At 36.4% G+C, this 21,241-nt stretch overlaps 1 protein-coding gene across 1 annotated transcript; it reads left to right on the top strand.

Annotated features, from left to right (window-relative positions):
* Positions 1-871: 871 nt before the first annotated feature.
* LOC310872645 (ethanolamine kinase 1-like) lies at positions 872-1,990 on the top strand (the record flags this gene model as incomplete). The annotated part of the gene is made up of 1 exon (XM_083784688.1): positions 872-1,990. The coding sequence occupies one exon, from the start codon at positions 872-874 to the stop codon at positions 1,988-1,990; it is 1,119 nt and encodes a 372-aa protein (XP_083640814.1).
* Positions 1,991-21,241: the final 19,251 nt, after the last annotated feature.

Here is a 21,241-nt window from a genome sequence, read left to right as displayed (position 1 = left end):
GTAAGGCATGTCTGTTGTATATTGTGCATTACCCGGCCTATGGCATGCCCATATATAGGCATATTGGTTGGATCGGCGGTTCTAGACAACTGGATATCCAAATATGTCCATCTTTCTTTTTTTTTTTCTTTTTTTTTAAAGTAAGCTGGTCATCCCTTAAGCCAATTTTTAAATAAGATCCAACCAATATGCCTATGGGTATACCAATATACAGGGTAAAAATATAGGCTACTAAAAGTAGCAAAAGTAAAAATACTAATTATGCAGAATGCGCATTTCAGAACCATAAAGTTATTTCACTGTAGCTATATTGCTCATTGACCAATTAAGTCTTATTTCATATTTCGGCTATTCAAAAATAGCCGATCTACAAGCTCACAATGCAACGCAATGCGAAGAAAAGCTGTCAAAATTACATATACTGTAATAAAATGTACAGTACAGCGTTTTTAAGTAAGTTAAATACAGTATTGAGTAAATGTGTTTAGTTACTGGCTTATGGTGACGTCAGGGATATAGTGATGACGCGAGGGCCGAGGCAGGTCAGCTTAAAACCCAACCCCTCATAGTGTGATCATATTTAGTCTCTGCCGGCACTGAGTGGCTTTTCTATTCAGCCACATATCACATATTACTCTGGTGGTACCCAATGAGTGGTTCCTTGAATGTGAAGTATACTTAATTTCTAATCCCCATTAGCTTCCACAAAGTGGTTGCTTGTCTTCCTGGGGATCCATAATTCTATACAGGACAGCCCCTGCATGCGGTAGGCCTGTTCCCCATGTATAGTTAACCTGTTACGGTAGCTAGTTCTTACAGTTTAGAAACATCCCTATATTAAAAGTATAAACCAAAACCAACAAACTACTGGATGATGGAGACGCAGATTCACGTACCCGTCGGGTCGCATGCCGTTCGCAAGTTCTCCATTTATGTGGACGAACACGACATGATGGACGGGGCGCTGAAGCTGATGAAAGAGCTGCGGCCGGCGTGGGAGCCCGACCGCGTGAAGACCAAGTTCTTCACCAATGGCACCACCAACAAGCTGCTGGGCTGCTACGCCGAGGAGTGTCCAGACGACGTGGTCCTGGTACGCGTGTACGGCAACAAGACGGAGCTGTTCGTGGACCGCGACAACGAGCTCGCCAGCTTCCGGTTGCTGCATGCCAACGGCTGCGCCCCGCGCCTCTACGGCACCTTCCGCAACGGCTTCTGCTACGAGTACATGGCGGGCGACGCCTTGGGGCCACGGGACGTCCGGGAGCCCGCCCTGCTCGGGCTGATCGCCGGAGAGATGGCACGCGTGCACGTCATCCGCGTGCTCAACAACGACCGCGTCCCCGAGCCCATGCTGTGGATCAGGATGCGCGAGTACTTCTCCCTGGTGGCCGGCGAGCTCGCCGAGCAGGCGGACTCATGCGGCGGCGGAGGCGGCGGTATCCGGGCCCCGCGGCGGGACGAGGTGCCCAGCAGGGCGGCGCTGGAGGAGGAGATGGCATGGCTGAAGGAGCACCTGTCGGCACTGGGCTCGCCCGTGGTGCTGTGCCACAACGACCTGCTCTGCAAGAACATTGTGCACAACGGCGCGGAGGGCCACGTCCGCTTCCTCGACTACGAGTACACCGGCTACAACTACCAGGCGTTCGACATCGGCAACCACTTCAACGAGTTCGCCGGCATGAGCGACCCGGACTACGGGCTGTACCCGAGCCGCGAGCTGCAGATGGAGTGGCTGCGCGCTTACCTGCGCACCTACAATCTTCTCGCCAAGGGCGCTGACGACGAGGTCACTCCCCGCGAGCTGGAGACCCTCTACGTGCAGGTCAACAAGTTTGCCCTGGCCTCCCACTGCTTCTGGGGCCTCTGGGCGCTCATACAGTCCAAGTATTCGGCCATTGACTTTGACTTTCTGGGGTACGCGGTGCTCCGTTTTTACCAGTACTTCAAGACCAAGCCTGCGGCGATGGCTCTGCAGATGCCAGAATGAGAATGACCTCACCACCCGCATCTGGAGGATAACACAAACATCCCCAGGGGCTGGTTTCCATTGTGGTCATGTGTATTCAATTCATTAAAGATGGAGTGCCACAATCTTTCCCCACCCTAAAACATGATTGTAATGTTCATCCATTTGACAGTTTAACCTTTCATCCATAAGGGGGCGCTTGGCATGTCAGAATACTAGTAACACCACTGAAGAAAAGGTCCATGTCAGTTTGTTATGTGTTGTCAGCGAAGCATGTAGATTGATTCAAGCTTGCATTGATTCATGTGTTCCTATCAAGATAATAAACCAGTCTTTGGAGTTAAAGCAGTGCTTTGTGGATCAATTCCAAAACTTTACAATGATCATCAGGTATTATTATAATATAAGGAGAAAGATCTTTTTCCAAAAAGTGTACAGTATTTGTTAAAATCATGCTTTTATGTGGACACGCCCACCAGTTCATTAAGTATTGCCTGGTTTGCCTGGTGGGTGGTGATGGGTGGTGATCCACCTGAACTGAATCCGCACCCACAGCTGTAGTTGTATGATAAAGGGGGAGGGGTTAGGGGAGGGGCTGATAGTGTGATGTCACTATATTACTGTTTATTTCATTGGCCCGTTTGACTGTCAAGGGTTCATTCTCCAGGAGTTATAACACCATTGCACATAAATACGACTCCAGGGTGTCTAATGAAGTACTGTCACCTCATAGACACATGAAAAACTGGAAAAATACAAAAAATTGTGGCACTCCATCTTTAAGACATTTTAAAGACATACACCAGGGGTGCCCAAAAGGTAGATCGCGATCTACCATCATACACTAATCAAAAATCACAACTTTGGTATATTGTACCACATGATGTCACATGATGTTTACTTTAAAGTTGCATATACTTTGGCTGCCTTCTTTTGTTAAAAGTGCTCTAAACAAACATTAAGGGCCCTATTTTGCAAGTAAAAGGTCTTGTGACTTAAATTAAATTAACACATGGAGGCGTGACCGATGCAATTTCGACACTCAAAATAAACAAAAAACATTGGCCAGGCCTCCCGGTCTTAAGTTAAGTCATAAGACCTGGTACTTAAAACACGCAAAATAGGGCCCCAAAAGTCCATAGATTTGGCTTCCATATGGAGAAGATTTTCACCTCTGGCCTTTCACCTTTAACCTCCAAGGAGGTACAGACAGAAAACCAGATATCAATACCAATACGCGTTCGTTTTGCATGATTATGTCCATAAACTTGTGCCAACCTCTGGAATGAATACACAACAAATAGTTATAATTATATATAAGTTTTAATAATCAAAGCCCTATTAACTAATGTACATTTATGTTTGGTCCCTATGTCTACAACAATATAAATTGAGCCTATTACAATCATAATTAATCAAATATGGTTATACAATCAATGTTACCGACAGAAGTCACCGATTAAACCACCAGTAGACCTCTGGACTCCCTCTCTACGGTCTGAGGGAGTGAAGATTCCATGTGATCCAGAGATATTTAATATTTCCAAGTTTGTGAATATCGTCCAATCATAATAGAGAGTTCATTTCTTCAGGGGGTGCTCTTGGCCGTCCCCCTTCTTTGAAGTGTCGCGTTGGCCTTCTCTTCCGGACTCTGCCCCCTGGGTGCGTGGGTGTGATGTGATGTGTTCAATTAAATGTGCCAGTCATTATGAGATCATCTTTATGTGTGTGTATTTGAGCTTTCTTAAATGTGCCAGTCAGTCATTGTACTCTTACTTAAATCAACCAGTGTGTGTGTGTGTGTGTGTGTGTGTGTGTGTGTGTGTGTGTGTGTGTGTGTGTGTGTGTGTGTGTGTGTGTGTGTGTGTGTGTGTGTGTGTGTGTGTGTGTGTGGTGTGTGAACCCTGTATCCTGAGTACCACCCTCCCTTATGTGTGTGTGTACGTTTCCTCAACCATCCTGCCATCTCATTGTTTGCACAGTCCAGTCGAGCTGACCTGCTTTGGGGATTTGAGAGAGAGAGAGAGTGTGTGTGCATGCACGAGCGTGCACGCGTCGGGAGAAAGATGCCTCTCGGTACTTTATACTCTCTACTTCAATAAATATTTACTAATTCCATGATTTTAGCTTTAGTGAGGCCTGTTACTATTTAGTTGCACATTATATGATTACATATCCTTTTTCCCCTTATGATTACCTGTTTTATTCCCTATATATAAGGTAAATACTTTAATAATAATTTGAGTGATAAATATACTTTGGTACTACTAATTAGAGTAGTTTTCATACCCTAAATATTTGAATAATCCTCCACATATGATTTTAATTTTAAAAGCCAGATGTTGGAGGGGCTAGCGCCCTCAACAAGACATAATCAACACTAGTGGCAATGAATGTATACAGTATGTACAGTAAACATGGTGGGGCTGTCATTTCCCTTAACAGTTAATTATCCAAGTACTGATATATTATTGATATATTATTTAATCTTTTACAATTCCAAACATGCAACATAACCCGCTGAAATATATTAGTAGCTTAATGACTATAGTATTCAAATTGTATTGTCTTTTTATGTCCAATGTACAGTATTTGCATTTAAGTAAAGTAAGCACAAGTATAACTAAACGCATTTGAAATTATACATAACTTTTTAGGATTCCAATTCAAATATAGCAAAAATAACAGATCTACAAGCTCAAAACTCATACTACAAAGCACTACAACGTGCTTTGAGCTTGTAGAGATGTTATTATGCAGGGCATTCATTTACCAAAAAAGTTAAACTACGTAGATAACCGTTTTCTGCCAGACAGTATATGTAATGTGGCCCTCTGGAGTGAGTGTGGAAGTATATAGTGGCCCTCTCCATCACCCCTGTTGTGCTATGTTTTTGTGCCCGTTTTCTGAACCAGTCCTTTAAAACATGCTCTCTGCGTATAGCTGATCCTTTTCGTGCAGTGTTTTTTATACTTTCCGTGCCCAAGGCACCGCATGGGCAAGTCCAAATACCTCAGCCAATCCAAGTACAATTTGCAAACGCATCACGTTCCCATGGTCGAGGAGGGGACTGGAACACACGTATAAATTATTAAGCAACCATTGTCCTTTAAGTAAACCACAGTGGACTACTACAGTGCACTGCAGTTCAATGAAGAGCAACATGCATGTAATGACGCTATGCTGTCTCTTGCTATGGACACATACTTTCAACTCGGTGAGAGCTGAAGGTAAGCGCATTCTTCATTTACACAGGACATTGACTATTGTCCATTTGTGTGGTCCAATGCAGCTAAAAAGGACCTACGTAAATTACAAATAGCCCAGAATAAGGCAGCTCGCCTTGCTGCAACTGCAATACTAGATCTAGTACACTGTTAAATCATCAGAAACTGTCATGGCTGTTGGTGGAGCAGAGATTAGCTGCTAGTCTGGCTGGATTTTTTAGGAACATTTGTTCAAATAAAAAACCAAAATGCTTATATAAAAATATTAATTATACCAGTGATAGACACATACATAATACCAGACATGTTGCAATGGGTCGATTTACAGTGCCTAAGCCAAGAACTGATGCAATGAAGAATACAGTCATGTACAGTACAGGGCAATGACTTTATGGAACTCTCTCCCAGCTAACGTGGACCCCCCATCTGGACCCAATTGGTTTTTGACATGGGCTATGGACATGGGTTCCAAGTGGGCAGTGCACCCAGTTTTCACAAAGGGCCCACCCGTGTTAGCCCATATGGGCTTACGTGGGTTTCTAACTGGATCTTAGGTGGTATCCAAATGGGCCATTTTATTTCAGAACCATGTGTGCGCCACCTGTGTTTGCCTATATGGGTTTGAACTGGGATCTGATTGGGCCTTAACACATCGTTTGCGGAGTCAGTATCTATACGTCATTTGTCAGCCGATCGCCATGTGCGTTTCACGTATCTACAGTATACGCATTTATAGCTTTTTTATTGAATACTTTAGTTCATCTTTCTATGTGCCCGGACAACATATAATGTATCTCCGATCGCATCTTCAAAGTTCCGGGTATGTGATCCTGAAAAAAGAGGGGAAACCCCCCCCCCCCCTCATGAAAAGAGGCGGCGGTCTATGGGCGGTCCGCTTCCTTTACGTGTATATGTCAGGGGATCTAAAATGGACGCGCCCATGATCTAGTGTGTGTGAATAGAAGAGTAACACTCGATTCCCCCTCCCCTCCTGTTTCTACATGGTTTCTCCCGAGGAGGTGGATGGATTTTACGAGAACGAGAGAGAGACAGACCCCCCCCCCCCGGGGGTCGGTCTCTCTCTCGTTCTCGGAAAATGATTGAACGCACTACGCAGCCTAAGAAGTGCATCGACTTGCCCGTCATATTCATATTCATATGGGGGACCGCCCAAAAATGATGAAAAACGAGATAAAAAAATAAAACCCATGTTTTTTTTTCATTTCTTTCAAATCCTCAAAAATGATGAAAAACGGCGTGCTATAGTATGCCGTACGGTATGGGCTATAGCCCATGGTCAAAAATGATTGATTGATGATTGAAATGATGATTTTTCTTAAATATTTCTCAGTGGGATGGTCAAAAATGATGAAAAACGAGGATTAAAAAGAAATAAAAAAATAAAAAAACGATGGGCTATAACCAATCGTTTTGTTTTTTTTTTTTTTTTTTCAAATCCTCAAAAATGATGAAAAACGGCGTGCTAGAGTATGCCGTATGATATGGGCTATTAGACGAGCGTCTAAAAATGGGATAAAAAACGTCTAAAAATAGACGTCTAAAACACGTCTAAAAATAGACGTGTTTTAGACGTCTATTTTTAGATGTTTTTTATCCTATTTTTAGACGCACGTCTAATAGCCGGCTATTGCTCAGTGAGATGGTCAAAAATAATGAAAAACAAGGATTAATTTTTTTTTCAAAAATTCAAAAAACGATGGGCAATAACCCATGTTTTTTAATTTTTTTCAAATCCTCAAAAAGGATGAAATACGGCGTGCTATAGTATGCCGTACGGTATGGGCTATAACCAATGTTCAAAAATGATGAAAAATGAGGATAATTCTTTTTTCAAAAATTCAAAAAACGATGGGCTATAACCCATCGTTTTTTTTTTTTAAATTTAAAAAAATTCAAATCCTCAAAAATGATGAAAAACGGCGTGCTATAGTATGCCGTACGATATGGGCTATAGCCCATAGTCCAAAATGATGAAAAACGAGGATAATTCTTTTTTCAAAAATTCAAAAAACGATCTATAGCCCATGGTCCAAAATGATGAAAAACGAGGATAATTCTTTTTTCACAAATTCAAAAAACTATCTATAGCCCATGGTCCAAAATGATGAAAAACGAGGATAATTCTTTTTTCAAAAATTCAAAAAACGATCTATAGCCCATGGTCCAAAATGATGAAAAATGAGGATTCATTTTTTCATTTTTTTAAAATCCTCAAAAATGATGAAAAACGGCGTGCTATAGTATGCCGTACGATATGGGCTATAGCCCATGGTCCAAAATGATGAAAAACGAGGATAATTCTTTTTTCAAAAATTCAAAAAACGATGGGCTATAACCCATCGTTTTTTAAAAAAAAATCAAAAAAATTCAAATCCTCAAAAATGATGAAAAACGGCGTGCTATAGTATGCCGTACGATATGGGCTATAGCCCATGGTCCAAAATGATGAAAAACGAGGATAATTCTTTTTTCAAAAATTCAAAAAACGATCTATAGCCCATGGTCCAAAATGATGAAAAATGAGGATAAAAAAAATCAAAAATTAAAAAAAAGATGGGCTATAACACATCGTTTTTTTCATTTTTTCATTTTTTCAAATTCTCAAAAATGATGAAAAACGGCGTGCTATAGTATGCCGTACGATATGGGCTATAGCCCATGGTCAAAAATGATGAAAAACGAGGATATTTTCTTTTCTTAAAAAAAAAAAAAAAGATGGGCTATAACTCATCGTTTTTTTCATTTTTTCGTCTTTTTCAAATTCTCAAAAATGATGAAAAGCGGCGTGCTATAGTATGCCGTACGATATGGGCTATAGCCCATGGACAAAAATGATGAAAAACGAGGATATTTTCCTTTCTTCAAAAACTAAAAAAACTATGGGCTATAACCCATCGTTTTTTTTCATTTTTTCATTTTTTTCAAATCCTCAAAAATGATGAAAAACCGCGTGCTATAGTATGCCGTACTATATGGGCTATAGCCCATGGTCCAAAATGATGAAAAACGAGGATAATTTTTTTTTCAAAAATTCAAAAAACGATGGGCTATAACCCATCGTTTTTTTCATTTTTTCATTTTTTTCAAATCCTCAAAAATGATGAAAAACGGCGTGCTATAGTATGCCGTACGATATGGGCTATAGCCCATGGTAAAAAATGATGAAAAACGAGGATATTTTCCTTTCTTCAAAAACTAAAAAAACGATGGGCTATAACCCATCGTTTTTTTCATTTTTTCCAAATCCTCAAAAATGATGAAAAACCGCGTGCTATAGTATGCCGTACGATATGGGCTATAGCCCATGGTCCAAAATGATGAAAAATTTGGATAATTCTTTTTTCAAAAATTCAAAAAACTATGGGCTATAACCCATCGTTTTTTTCATTCTTTCATTTTTTTCAAATCCTCAAAAATGATGAAAAACGGCGTGCTATAGTATGCCGTACGATATGGGCTATAGCCCATGGTCCAAAATGATGAAAAATTAGGATAATTATTTTTTCAAAAATTCACAAAACGATGGGCTATAACCCATCGTTTTTTTTCATTTTTTTCAAATCCTCAAAAATGATTAAAAAAACGGCGTGCTATAGTATGCCGTACGATATGGGCTATAGCCCATGGTCAAAAATGATGAAAAACGAGGATATTTTCCTTTCTTCAAAAACTAAAAAAACGATGGGCTATAACCCATCGTTTTTTTCATTTTTTCATTTTTTTCAAATCCTCAAAAATGATGAAAAACCGCGTGCTATAGTATGCCGTACGATATGGGCTATAGCCCATGGTCCAAAATGATGAAAAATGAGGATAATAATTTTTTCAAAAATTAAAAAAACGATGGGCTATAACCCATCGTTTTTTTCATTTTTTCATTTTTTTCAAATCCTCAAAAATGATAAAAAACGGCGTGCTATAGTATGCCGTACGATATGGGCTATAGCCCATGGTCCAAAATGATGAAAAATGAGGATAAAAAAAAGATGGGCTATAACTCATCGTTTTTTTCATTTTTTCATTTTTTTAAAATCCTCAAAAATGATGAAAAACTGCGTGCTATAGTATGCCGTACGATATGGGCTATAGCCCATGGTCCAAAATGATGAAAAACGAGGATAATTCTTTTTTCAAAAATTAAAAAAACGATCTATAGCCCATGGTCCAAAATGATGAAAAATGAGGATAAAAAAAAAAAAAAAAAAAAAAAACGATGGGCTATAACCCATCGTTTTTTTCATTTTTTCCAAATCCTCAAAAATGATGAAAAACGGCGTGCTATCGTATGCCGTACGATATGCGCTATAGCCCATGGTACAAAATGAAGAAAAATGAGGATAAAAATAAATCAAAAATTCAAAAAACGATGGGCTATAACCTATCGTTTTTTTCATTTTTTTCATTTTTTTGAAATCCTCAAAAATGATAAAAAACGGCGTGCTATAGTATGCCGTACGATATGGGCTATAGCCCATGGTCAAAAATGATGAAAAATGAGGATAAAAAAAAAGATGGGCTATAACTCATCGTTTTTTTCATTTTTTCATTTTTTTCAAATTCTCAAAAATGATGAAAAACGGCGTGCTATAGTATGCCGTACGATATGGGCTATAGCCCATGGTCAAAAATGATGAAAAACGAGGATATTTTCCTTTCTTCAAAAACAAAAAAAACGATGGGCTATAACCCATCGTTTTTTTTCATTTTTTTCAAATCCTCAAAAATGATGAAAAACCGCGTGCTATAGTATGCCGTACGATATGCGCTATAGCCCATGGTACAAAATGAAGAAAAATGAGGATAAAAAAAAAAAAAAAGATGGGCTATAACACATCGTTTTTTTCATTTTTTCATTTTTTCAAATTCTCAAAAATGATGAAAAACGGCGTGCTATAGTATGCCGTACGATATGGGCTATAGCCCATGGTCAAAAATGATGAAAAACGAGGATATTTTCTTTTCTTCAAAAAAAAAAAAAAAGATGGGCTATAACTCATCGTTTTTTTCATTTTTTCGTCTTTTTCAAATTCTCAAAAATGATGAAAAACGGCGTGCTATAGTATGCCGTACGATATGGGCTATAGCCCATGGACAAAAATGATGAAAAACGAGGATATTTTCCTTTCTTCAAAAACTAAAAAAACGATGGGCTATAACCCATCGTTTTTTTTCATTTTTTCATTTTTTTCAAATCCTCAAAAATGATGAAAAACCGCGTGCTATAGTATGCCGTACTATATGGGCTATAGCCCATGGTCCAAAATGATGAAAAACGAGGATAATTTTTTTTTCAAAAATTCAAAAAACGATGGGCTATAACCCATCGTTTTTTTCATTTTTTCATTTTTTTCAAATCCTCAAAAATGATGAAAAACGGCGTGCTATAGTATGCCGTACGATATGGGCTATAGCCCATGGTAAAAAATGATGAAAAACGAGGATATTTTCCTTTCTTCAAAAACTAAAAAAACGATGGGCTATAACCCATCGTTTTTTTCATTTTTTCCAAATCCTCAAAAATTATGAAAAACCGCGTGCTATAGTATGCCGTACGATATGGGCTATAGCCCATGGTCCAAAATGATGAAAAATTAGGATAATTCTTTTTTCAAAAATTCAAAAAACTATGGGCTATAACCCATCGTTTTTTTCATTCTTTCATTTTTTTCAAATCCTCAAAAATGATGAAAAACGGCGTGCTATAGTATGCCGTACGATATGGGCTATAGCCCATGGTCCAAAATGATGAAAAATTAGGATAATTATTTTTTCAAAAATTCACAAAACGATGGGCTATAACCCATCGTTTTTTTTCATTTTTTTCAAATCCTCAAAAATGATAAAAAAAACGGCGTGCTATAGTATGCCGTACGATATGGGCTATAGCCCATGGTCAAAAATGATGAAAAACGAGGATATTTTCCTTTCTTCAAAAACTAAAAAAACGATGGGCTATAACCCATCGTTTTTTTCATTTTTTCATTTTTTTCAAATCCTCAAAAATGATGAAAAACCGCGTGCTATAGTATGCCGTACGATATGGGCTATAGCCCATGGTCTAAAATGATGAAAAATGAGGATAATTATTTTTTCAAAAATTAAAAAAACGATGGGCTATAACCCATCGTTTTTTTCATTTTTTCATTTTTTTCAAATCCTCAAAAATGATAAAAAACGGCGTGCTATAGTATGCCGTACGATATGGGCTATAGCCCATGGTCCAAAATGATGAAAAATGAGGATAAAAAAAAGATGGGCTATAACTCATCGTTTTTTTCATTTTTTCATTTTTTTCAAATTCTCAAAAATGATGAAAAACGGCGTGCTATAGTATGCCGTACGATATGGGCTATAGCCCATGGTCAAAAATGATGAAAAACGAGGATATTTTCCTTTCTTCAAAAACTAAAAAAACTATGGGCTATAACCCATCGTTTTTTTCATTTTTTTCAAATCCTCAAAAATGATGAAAAACCGCGTGCTATAGTATGCCGTACGATATGGGCTATAGCCCATGGTCCAAAATGATGAAAAACGAGGATAATTTTTTTTTCAAAAATTAAAAAAACGATGGGCTATAACCCATCGTTTTTTTTCATTTTTTATTTTTTTTCAAATCCTCAAAAATGATGAAAAACGGCGTGCTATAGTATGCCTACGATATGGGCTATAGCCCATGGTCAAAAATGATGAAAAACGAGGATATTTTCTTTTCTTAAAAAAAAAAAAAAAGATGGGCTATAACTCATCGTTTTTTTCATTTTTTCGTCTTTTTCAAATTCTCAAAAATGATGAAAAGCGGCGTGCTATAGTATGCCGTACGATATGGGCTATAGCCCATGGACAAAAATGATGAAAAACGAGGATATTTTCCTTTCTTCAAAAACTAAAAAAACTATGGGCTATAACCCATCGTTTTTTTTCATTTTTTCATTTTTTTCAAATCCTCAAAAATGATGAAAAACCGCGTGCTATAGTATGCCGTACTATATGGGCTATAGCCCATGGTCCAAAATGATGAAAAACGAGGATAATTTTTTTTTCAAAAATTCAAAAAACGATGGGCTATAACCCATCGTTTTTTTCATTTTTTCATTTTTTTCAAATCCTCAAAAATGATGAAAAACGGCGTGCTATAGTATGCCGTACGATATGGGCTATAGCCCATGGTAAAAAATGATGAAAAACGAGGATATTTTCCTTTCTTCAAAAACTAAAAAAACGATGGGCTATAACCCATCGTTTTTTTCATTTTTTCCAAATCCTCAAAAATGATGAAAAACCGCGTGCTATAGTATGCCGTACGATATGGGCTATAGCCCATGGTCCAAAATGATGAAAAATTTGGATAATTCTTTTTTCAAAAATTCAAAAAACTATGGGCTATAACCCATCGTTTTTTTCATTCTTTCATTTTTTTCAAATCCTCAAAAATGATGAAAAACGGCGTGCTATAGTATGCCGTACGATATGGGCTATAGCCCATGGTCCAAAATGATGAAAAATTAGGATAATTATTTTTTCAAAAATTCACAAAACGATGGGCTATAACCCATCGTTTTTTTTCATTTTTTTCAAATCCTCAAAAATGATTAAAAAAACGGCGTGCTATAGTATGCCGTACGATATGGGCTATAGCCCATGGTCAAAAATGATGAAAAACGAGGATATTTTCCTTTCTTCAAAAACTAAAAAAACGATGGGCTATAACCCATCGTTTTTTTCATTTTTTCATTTTTTTCAAATCCTCAAAAATGATGAAAAACCGCGTGCTATAGTATGCCGTACGATATGGGCTATAGCCCATGGTCCAAAATGATGAAAAATGAGGATAATAATTTTTTCAAAAATTAAAAAAACGATGGGCTATAACCCATCGTTTTTTTCATTTTTTCATTTTTTTCAAATCCTCAAAAATGATAAAAAACGGCGTGCTATAGTATGCCGTACGATATGGGCTATAGCCCATGGTCCAAAATGATGAAAAATGAGGATAAAAAAAAGATGGGCTATAACTCATCGTTTTTTTCATTTTTTCATTTTTTTAAAATCCTCAAAAATGATGAAAAACTGCGTGCTATAGTATGCCGTACGATATGGGCTATAGCCCATGGTCCAAAATGATGAAAAACGAGGATAATTCTTTTTTCAAAAATTAAAAAAACGATCTATAGCCCATGGTCCAAAATGATGAAAAATGAGGATAAAAAAAAAAAAAAAAAAAAAAAAGATGGGCTATAACTGAAAAACGAGGATATTTTCTTTTCTTCAAAAATAAAAAAAACGATGGGCTATAACCCATCGTTTTTTTCATTTTTTCCAAATCCTCAAAAATGATGAAAAACGGCGTGCTATCGTATGCCGTACGATATGCGCTATAGCCCATGGTACAAAATGAAGAAAAATGAGGATAAAAATAAATCAAAAATTCAAAAAACGATGGGCTATAACCTATCGTTTTTTTCATTTTTTTCAAATCCTCAAAAATGATAAAAAACGGCGTGCTATAGTATGCCGTACGATATGGGCTATAGCCCATGGTCAAAAATGATGAAAAATGAGGATAAAAAAAAAGATGGGCTATAACTCATCGTTTTTTTCATTTTTTCATTTTTTTCAAATTCTCAAAAATGATGAAAAACGGCGTGCTATAGTATGCCGTACGATATGGGCTATAGCCCATGGTCAAAAATGATGAAAAACGAGGATATTTTCCTTTCTTCAAAAACAAAAAAAACGATGGGCTATAACCCATCGTTTTTTTTCATTTTTTTCAAATCCTCAAAAATGATGAAAAACCGCGTGCTATAGTATGCCGTACGATATGCGCTATAGCCCATGGTACAAAATGAAGAAAAATGAGGATTAAAAAAAAAAAAAAGATGGGCTATAACACATCGTTTTTTTCATTTTTTCATTTTTTCAAATTCTCAAAAATGATGAAAAACGGCGTGCTATAGTATGCCGTACGATATGGGCTATAGCCCATGGTCAAAAATGATGAAAAACGAGGATATTTTCTTTTCTTCAAAAAAAAAAAAAAAGATGGGCTATAACTCATCGTTTTTTTCATTTTTTCGTCTTTTTCAAATTCTCAAAAATGATGAAAAACGGCGTGCTATAGTATGCCGTACGATATGGGCTATAGCCCATGGACAAAAATGATGAAAAACGAGGATATTTTCCTTTCTTCAAAAACTAAAAAAACGATGGGCTATAACCCATCGTTTTTTTTCATTTTTTCATTTTTTTCAAATCCTCAAAAATGATGAAAAACCGCGTGCTATAGTATGCCGTACTATATGGGCTATAGCCCATGGTCCAAAATGATGAAAAACGAGGATAATTTTTTTTTCAAAAATTCAAAAAACGATGGGCTATAACCCATCGTTTTTTTCATTTTTTCATTTTTTTCAAATCCTCAAAAATGATGAAAAACGGCGTGCTATAGTATGCCGTACGATATGGGCTATAGCCCATGGTAAAAAATGATGAAAAACGAGGATATTTTCCTTTCTTCAAAAACTAAAAAAACGATGGGCTATAACCCATCGTTTTTTTCATTTTTTCCAAATCCTCAAAAATGATGAAAAACCGCGTGCTATAGTATGCCGTACGATATGGGCTATAGCCCATGGTCCAAAATGATGAAAAATTAGGATAATTCTTTTTTCAAAAATTCAAAAAACTATGGGCTATAACCCATCGTTTTTTTCATTCTTTCATTTTTTTCAAATCCTCAAAAATGATGAAAAACGGCGTGCTATAGTATGCCGTACGATATGGGCTATAGCCCATGGTCCAAAATGATGAAAAATTAGGATAATTATTTTTTCAAAAATTCACAAAACGATGGGCTATAACCCATCGTTTTTTTTCATTTTTTTCAAATCCTCAAAAATGATAAAAAAAACGGCGTGCTATAGTATGCCGTACGATATGGGCTATAGCCCATGGTCAAAAATGATGAAAAACGAGGATATTTTCCTTTCTTCAAAAACTAAAAAAACGATGGGCTATAACCCATCGTTTTTTTCATTTTTTCATTTTTTTCAAATCCTCAAAAATGATGAAAAACCGCGTGCTATAGTATGCCGTACGATATGGGCTATAGCCCATGGTCTAAAATGATGAAAAATGAGGATAATTATTTTTTCAAAAATTAAAAAAACGATGGGCTATAACCCATCGTTTTTTTCATTTTTTCATTTTTTTCAAATCCTCAAAAATGATAAAAAACGGCGTGCTATAGTATGCCGTACGATATGGGCTATAGCCCATGGTCCAAAATGATGAAAAATGAGGATAAAAAAAAGATGGGCTATAACTCATCGTTTTTTTCATTTTTTCATTTTTTTCAAATTCTCAAAAATGATGAAAAACGGCGTGCTATAGTATGCCGTACGATATGGGCTATAGCCCATGGTCAAAAATGATGAAAAACGAGGATATTTTCCTTTCTTCAAAAACTAAAAAAACTATGGGCTATAACCCATCGTTTTTTTCATTTTTTTCAAATCCTCAAAAATGATGAAAAACCGCGTGCTATAGTATGCCGTACGATATGGGCTATAGCCCATGGTCCAAAATGATGAAAAACGAGGATAATTTTTTTTTCAAAAATTAAAAAAACGATGGGCTATAACCCATCGTTTTTTTTCATTTTTTATTTTTTTTCAAATCCTCAAAAATGATGAAAAACGGCGTGCTATAGTATGCCTACGATATGGGCTATAGCCCATGGTCCAAAATGATGAAAAATGAGGATAAAAAAAAAGATGGGCTATAACTCATCGTTTTTTTCATTTTTTCATTTTTTTCAAATTCTCAAAAATGATGAAAAACGGCGTGCTATAGTATGCCGTACGATATGGGCTATAGCCCATGGTCAAAAATGATGAAAAACGAGGATATTTTCCTTTCTTCAAAAACTAAAAAAAACGATGGGCTATAACCCATCGTTTTTTTCATTTTTTCATTTTTTTCAAATCCTCAAAAATGATGAAAAACCGCGTGCTATAGTATGCCGTACGATATGGGCTATAGCCCATGGTCCAAAATGATGAAAAACGAGGATATATTTTTTTCCAAAAATTCAAAAAACGATGGGCTATAACCCATCGTTTTTTTCATTTTTTCATTTTTTTCAAATCCTCAAAAATGATGAAAAACGGCGTGCTATAGTATGCCGTACGATATAGGCTATAGCCCATGGTCCAAAATGATGAAAAACGAGGATAATTCTTTTTTCAAAAATTCAAAAGACGATGGGCTATAACCCATCGTTTTTTTCATTTTTTATTTTTTTTCAAATCCTCAAAAATGATGAAAAACGGCGTGCTATAGTATGCCGTACGATATGGGCGCCCATGGTCCAAAATGATGAAAAATGAGGATAAAAAAAAAGATGGGCTATAACTCATCGTTTTTTTCATTTTTTCATTTTTTTCAAATTCTCAAAAATGATGAAAAACGGCGTGCTATAGTATGCCGTACGATATGCGCTATAGCCCATGGTACAAAATGAAGAAAAATGAGGATAAAAATAAATCAAAAATTCAAAAAACGATGGGCTATAACCCATCGTTTTTTTCATTTTTTCATTTTTTTCAAATCCTCAAAAATGATAAAAAACGGCGTGCTATAGTATGCCGTACGATATGCGCTATAGCCCATGGTACAAAATGAAGAAAAATGAGGATAAAAAAAAAAAAACGATGGGCTATAACCCATCGTTTTTTTCATTTTTTCATTTTTTTCAAATCCTCAAAAATGATAAAAAACGGCGTGCTATAGTATGCCGTACGATATGGGCTATAGCCCATGGTCCAAAATGATGAAAAATGAGGATAAAAAAAAAAAAACGATGGGCTATAACCCATCGTTTTTTTCATTTTTTCATTTTTTTCAAATCCTCAAAAATGATGAAAAACGGCGTGCTATAGTATGCCGTACGATATAGGCTATAGCCCATGGTCCAAAATGATGAAAAACGAGGATAATTCTTTTTTCAAAAATTCAAAAGACGATGGGCTATAACCCATCGTTTTTTTCATTTTTTATTTTTTTTCAAATCCTCAAAAATGATGAAAAACGGCGTGCTATAGTATGCCGTACGATATGGGCGCCCATGGTCCAAAATGATGAAAAATGAGGATAAAAAAAAAGATGGGCTATAACTCATCGTTTTTTTCATTTTTTCATTTTTTTCAAATTCTCAAAAATGATGAAAAACGGCGTGCTATAGTATGCCGTACGATATGCGCTATAGCCCATGGTACAAAATGAAGAAAAATGAGGATAAAAATAAATCAAAAATTCAAAAAACGATGGGCTATAACCCATCGTTTTTTTCATTTTTTCATTTTTTTCAAATCCTCAAAAATGATAAAAAACGGCGTGCTATAGTATGCCGTACGATATGCGCTATAGCCCATGGTACAAAATGAAGAAAAATGAGGATAAAAAAAAAAAAACGATGGGCTATAACCCATCGTTTTTTTCATTTTTTCATTTTTTTCAAATCCTCAAAAATGATAAAAAACGGCGTGCTATAGTATGCCGTACGATATGGGCTATAGCCCATGGTCCAAAATGATGAAAAATGAGGATAAAAAAAAAAAAACGATGGGCTATAACCCATCGTTTTTTTCATTTTTTCATTTTTTTCAAATCCTCAAAAATGATAAAAAACGGCGTGCTATAGTATGCCGTACGATATGGGCTATAGCCCATGGTCCAAAATGATGAAAAATGAGGATAAAAAAAAGATGGGCTATAACCCATCGTTTTTTTTCATTTTTTCATTTTTTTCAAATCCTCAAAAATGATGAAAAACCGCGTGCTATAGTATGCCGTACGATATGCGCTATAGCCCATGGTACAAAATGAAGAAAAATGAGGATAAAAATAAATCAAAAATTCAAAAAACGATGGGCTATAACCCATCGTTTTTTTCATTTTTTCATTTTTTTCAAATCCTCAAAAATGATAAAAAACGGCGTGCTATAGTATGCCGTACGATATGGGCTATAGCCCATGGTCCAAAATGATGAAAAATGAGGATAAAAAAAAAGATGGGCTATAACCCATCGTTTTTTTTCATTTTTTTCAAATCCTCAAAAATGATGAAAAACCGCGTGCTATAGTATGCCGTACGATATGCGCTATAGCCCATGGTACAAAATGAAGAAAAATGAGGATAAAAAAAAAAAAAAAGATGGGCTATAACACATCGTTTTTTTCATTTTTTCATTTTTTCAAATTCTCAAAAATGATGAAAAACGGCGTGCTATAGTATGCCGTACGATATGGGTGTCGAATTATATATGGATGAGCCAAGGATGTGTTATCAGAAGTGTGGTAAATATATTTAGGTCATAATTATTGATCAGCTATTTTCACCCTGATGAGACTGCAAGGGAGAACTGCAGGCTCTCACAGCACATTCCATTGAAGCAACCTGGTAAAGGGGGTTGTGATCTAATCTTGATTGTGAAAACAAAGGGATTTATGACCTGGCCACAGGCTGGCAGGGAAGACATCTGAAACTGGGCAGGGAGAAGCCATGACCTGGTAGATTCTTCCTTTCATTGTAAAATGTGTTCTAAATGTAACCAATATTATACTGGGTTAGTAAAGCCTAGATAATATAAGAATGTAATGATCTTACAGTTAATCTAGACATTTGATCTAGGTAAGCAACAGCTCGCATGACCGGAAGTGGTGGGGCTGTTGTAAGGGGCTGATGTCAGAATCCACAGGCGGAAATGTCTGTGGCTTCTCATTGGCTAAAGGGCAAGGGCAGAAAAACTGACCCTGCGTTTGATTGGCTGCAAAGGCATTCTCTTTGGTCTAAGTACACTGTTGATGGAAAGTGGAAGTTAGATTCTACACCGTACCACCGTGACAAGATAGAGATCTGCAGAGGCCAGCGGTAAATATAATCATATGATATGTGCATTATTCCATAAATATGTTATAAATGTTTAATATGATAATTAGGTTGTAACCAAATGTTTATTTGTGTTTCTTGTCTCCAATCGATAATCTTGATGGTAGATTTAAAACCACATAGGTGGAAGTACCACACATAGTTGCAAGTGGCACACACAATATCAACCACACTTCACCAAATGAGAGTAGGTTAGGCTTTAGACTTTAAGGGCGTGCCAAATGCACAAGTTCCAGGGTACTATTTGTCAGTCTGCATTGGGGAAGTTTGAACAAACGTGTGAATGTTATATGTGTTTATGTTTAAGGAATGAACTAATAAAACCCTATAAAAAGCATGTTTGATTCGTAAAATAAGGAAATTATTGAAGCATTAAATAAATCAATTGTGCGTATTGAACGTAGCTTATCTGCTGTATCTCTTGGGAATTCGGATCCCGGCAAATCTCACCAAAAACCGGACAATGGGCTATAGCCCATGGTCAAAAATGATGAAAAACGAGGATATTTTCTTTTCTTCAAAAATTAAAAAAAAGATGGGCTATAACTCATCGTTTTTTTCATTTTTTCGTCTTTTTCAAATTCTCAAAAATGATGAAAAACGGCGTGCTATAGTATGCCGTACGATATGGGCTGTAGCCCATGGACAAAAATGATGAAAAACGAGGATATTTTCCTTTCTTCAAAAACTAAAAAAACGATGGGCTATAACCCATCGTTTTTTTTCATTTTTACATTTTTTTCAAATCCTCAAAAATGATGAAAAACCGCGTGCTATAGTATGCCGTACTATATGGGCTATAGCCCATGGTCCAAAATGATGAAAAACGAGGATAATTTTTTTTTCAAAAATTCAAAAAACGATGGGCTATAACCCATCGTTTTTTTAATTTTTTAATTTTTTTCAAATCCTCAAAAATGATGAAAAACGGCGTGCTATAGTATGCCGTACGATATGGGCTATAGCCCATGGTCAAAAATGATGAAAAACGAGGATATTTTCCTTTCTTCAAAAACTAAAAAAACGATGGGCTATAACCCATCGTTTTTTTCATTTTTTCCAAATCCTCAAAAATGATGAAAAACCGCGTGCTATAGTATGCCGTACGATATGGGCTATAGCCCATGGTCCAAAATGATGAAAAACAAGGATAATTCTTTTTTCAAAAATTCAAAAAACTATGGGCTATAACCCATCGTTTTTTTCATTCTTTCATTTTTTTCAAATCCTCAAAAATGATGAAAAACGGCGTGCTATAGTATGCCGTACGATATGGGCTATAGCCCATGGTCCAAAATGATGAAAAATTAGGATAATTATTTTTTCAAAAATTCACAAAACGATGGGCTATAACCCATCGTTTTTTTTCATTTTTTTCAAATCCTCAAAAATGATTAAAAAAACGGCGTGCTATAGTATGCCGTACGATATGGGCTATAGCCCATGGTCAAAAATGATGAAAAACGAGGATATTTTCCTTTCTTCAAAAACTAAAAAAACGATGGGCTATAACCCATCGTTTTTTTCATTTTTTCATTTTTTTAAAATCCTCAAAAATGATGAAAAACGCGTGCTATAGTATGCCGTACGATATGGGCTATAGCCCATGGTCCAAAATGATGAAAAATGAGGATAATTATTTTTTCAAAAATTAAAAAAACGATGGGCTATAACCCATCGTTTTTTTCATTTTTTCATTTTTTTCAAATCCTCAAAAATGATAAAAAAACGGCGTGCTATAGTATGCCGTACGATATGGGCTTTAGCCCATGGTCCAAAATGATGAAAAATTAGGATAAAAAAAAGATGGGCTATAACTCATCGTTTTTTTCATTTTTTCATTTTTTTCAAATTCTCAAAAATGATGAAAAACGGCGTGCTATAGTATGCCGTACGATATGGGCTATAGCCCATGGTCAAAAATGATGAAAAACGAGGATATTTTCCTTTCTTCAAAAACTAAAAAAACTATGGGCTATAACCCATCGTTTTTTTCATTTTTTTCAAATCCTCAAAAATGATGAAAAACCGCGTGCTATAGTATGCCGTACGATATGGGCTATAGCCCAT

Source organism: Protomyctophum parallelum, assembly GCF_964188405.1.
Source record: "Protomyctophum parallelum genome assembly, chromosome: 15".
NCBI classification, from domain to species: Eukaryota; Metazoa; Chordata; class Actinopteri; order Myctophiformes; family Myctophidae; genus Protomyctophum; species Protomyctophum parallelum.
This window is presented reverse-complemented; position numbering and strand designations above follow the sequence as displayed.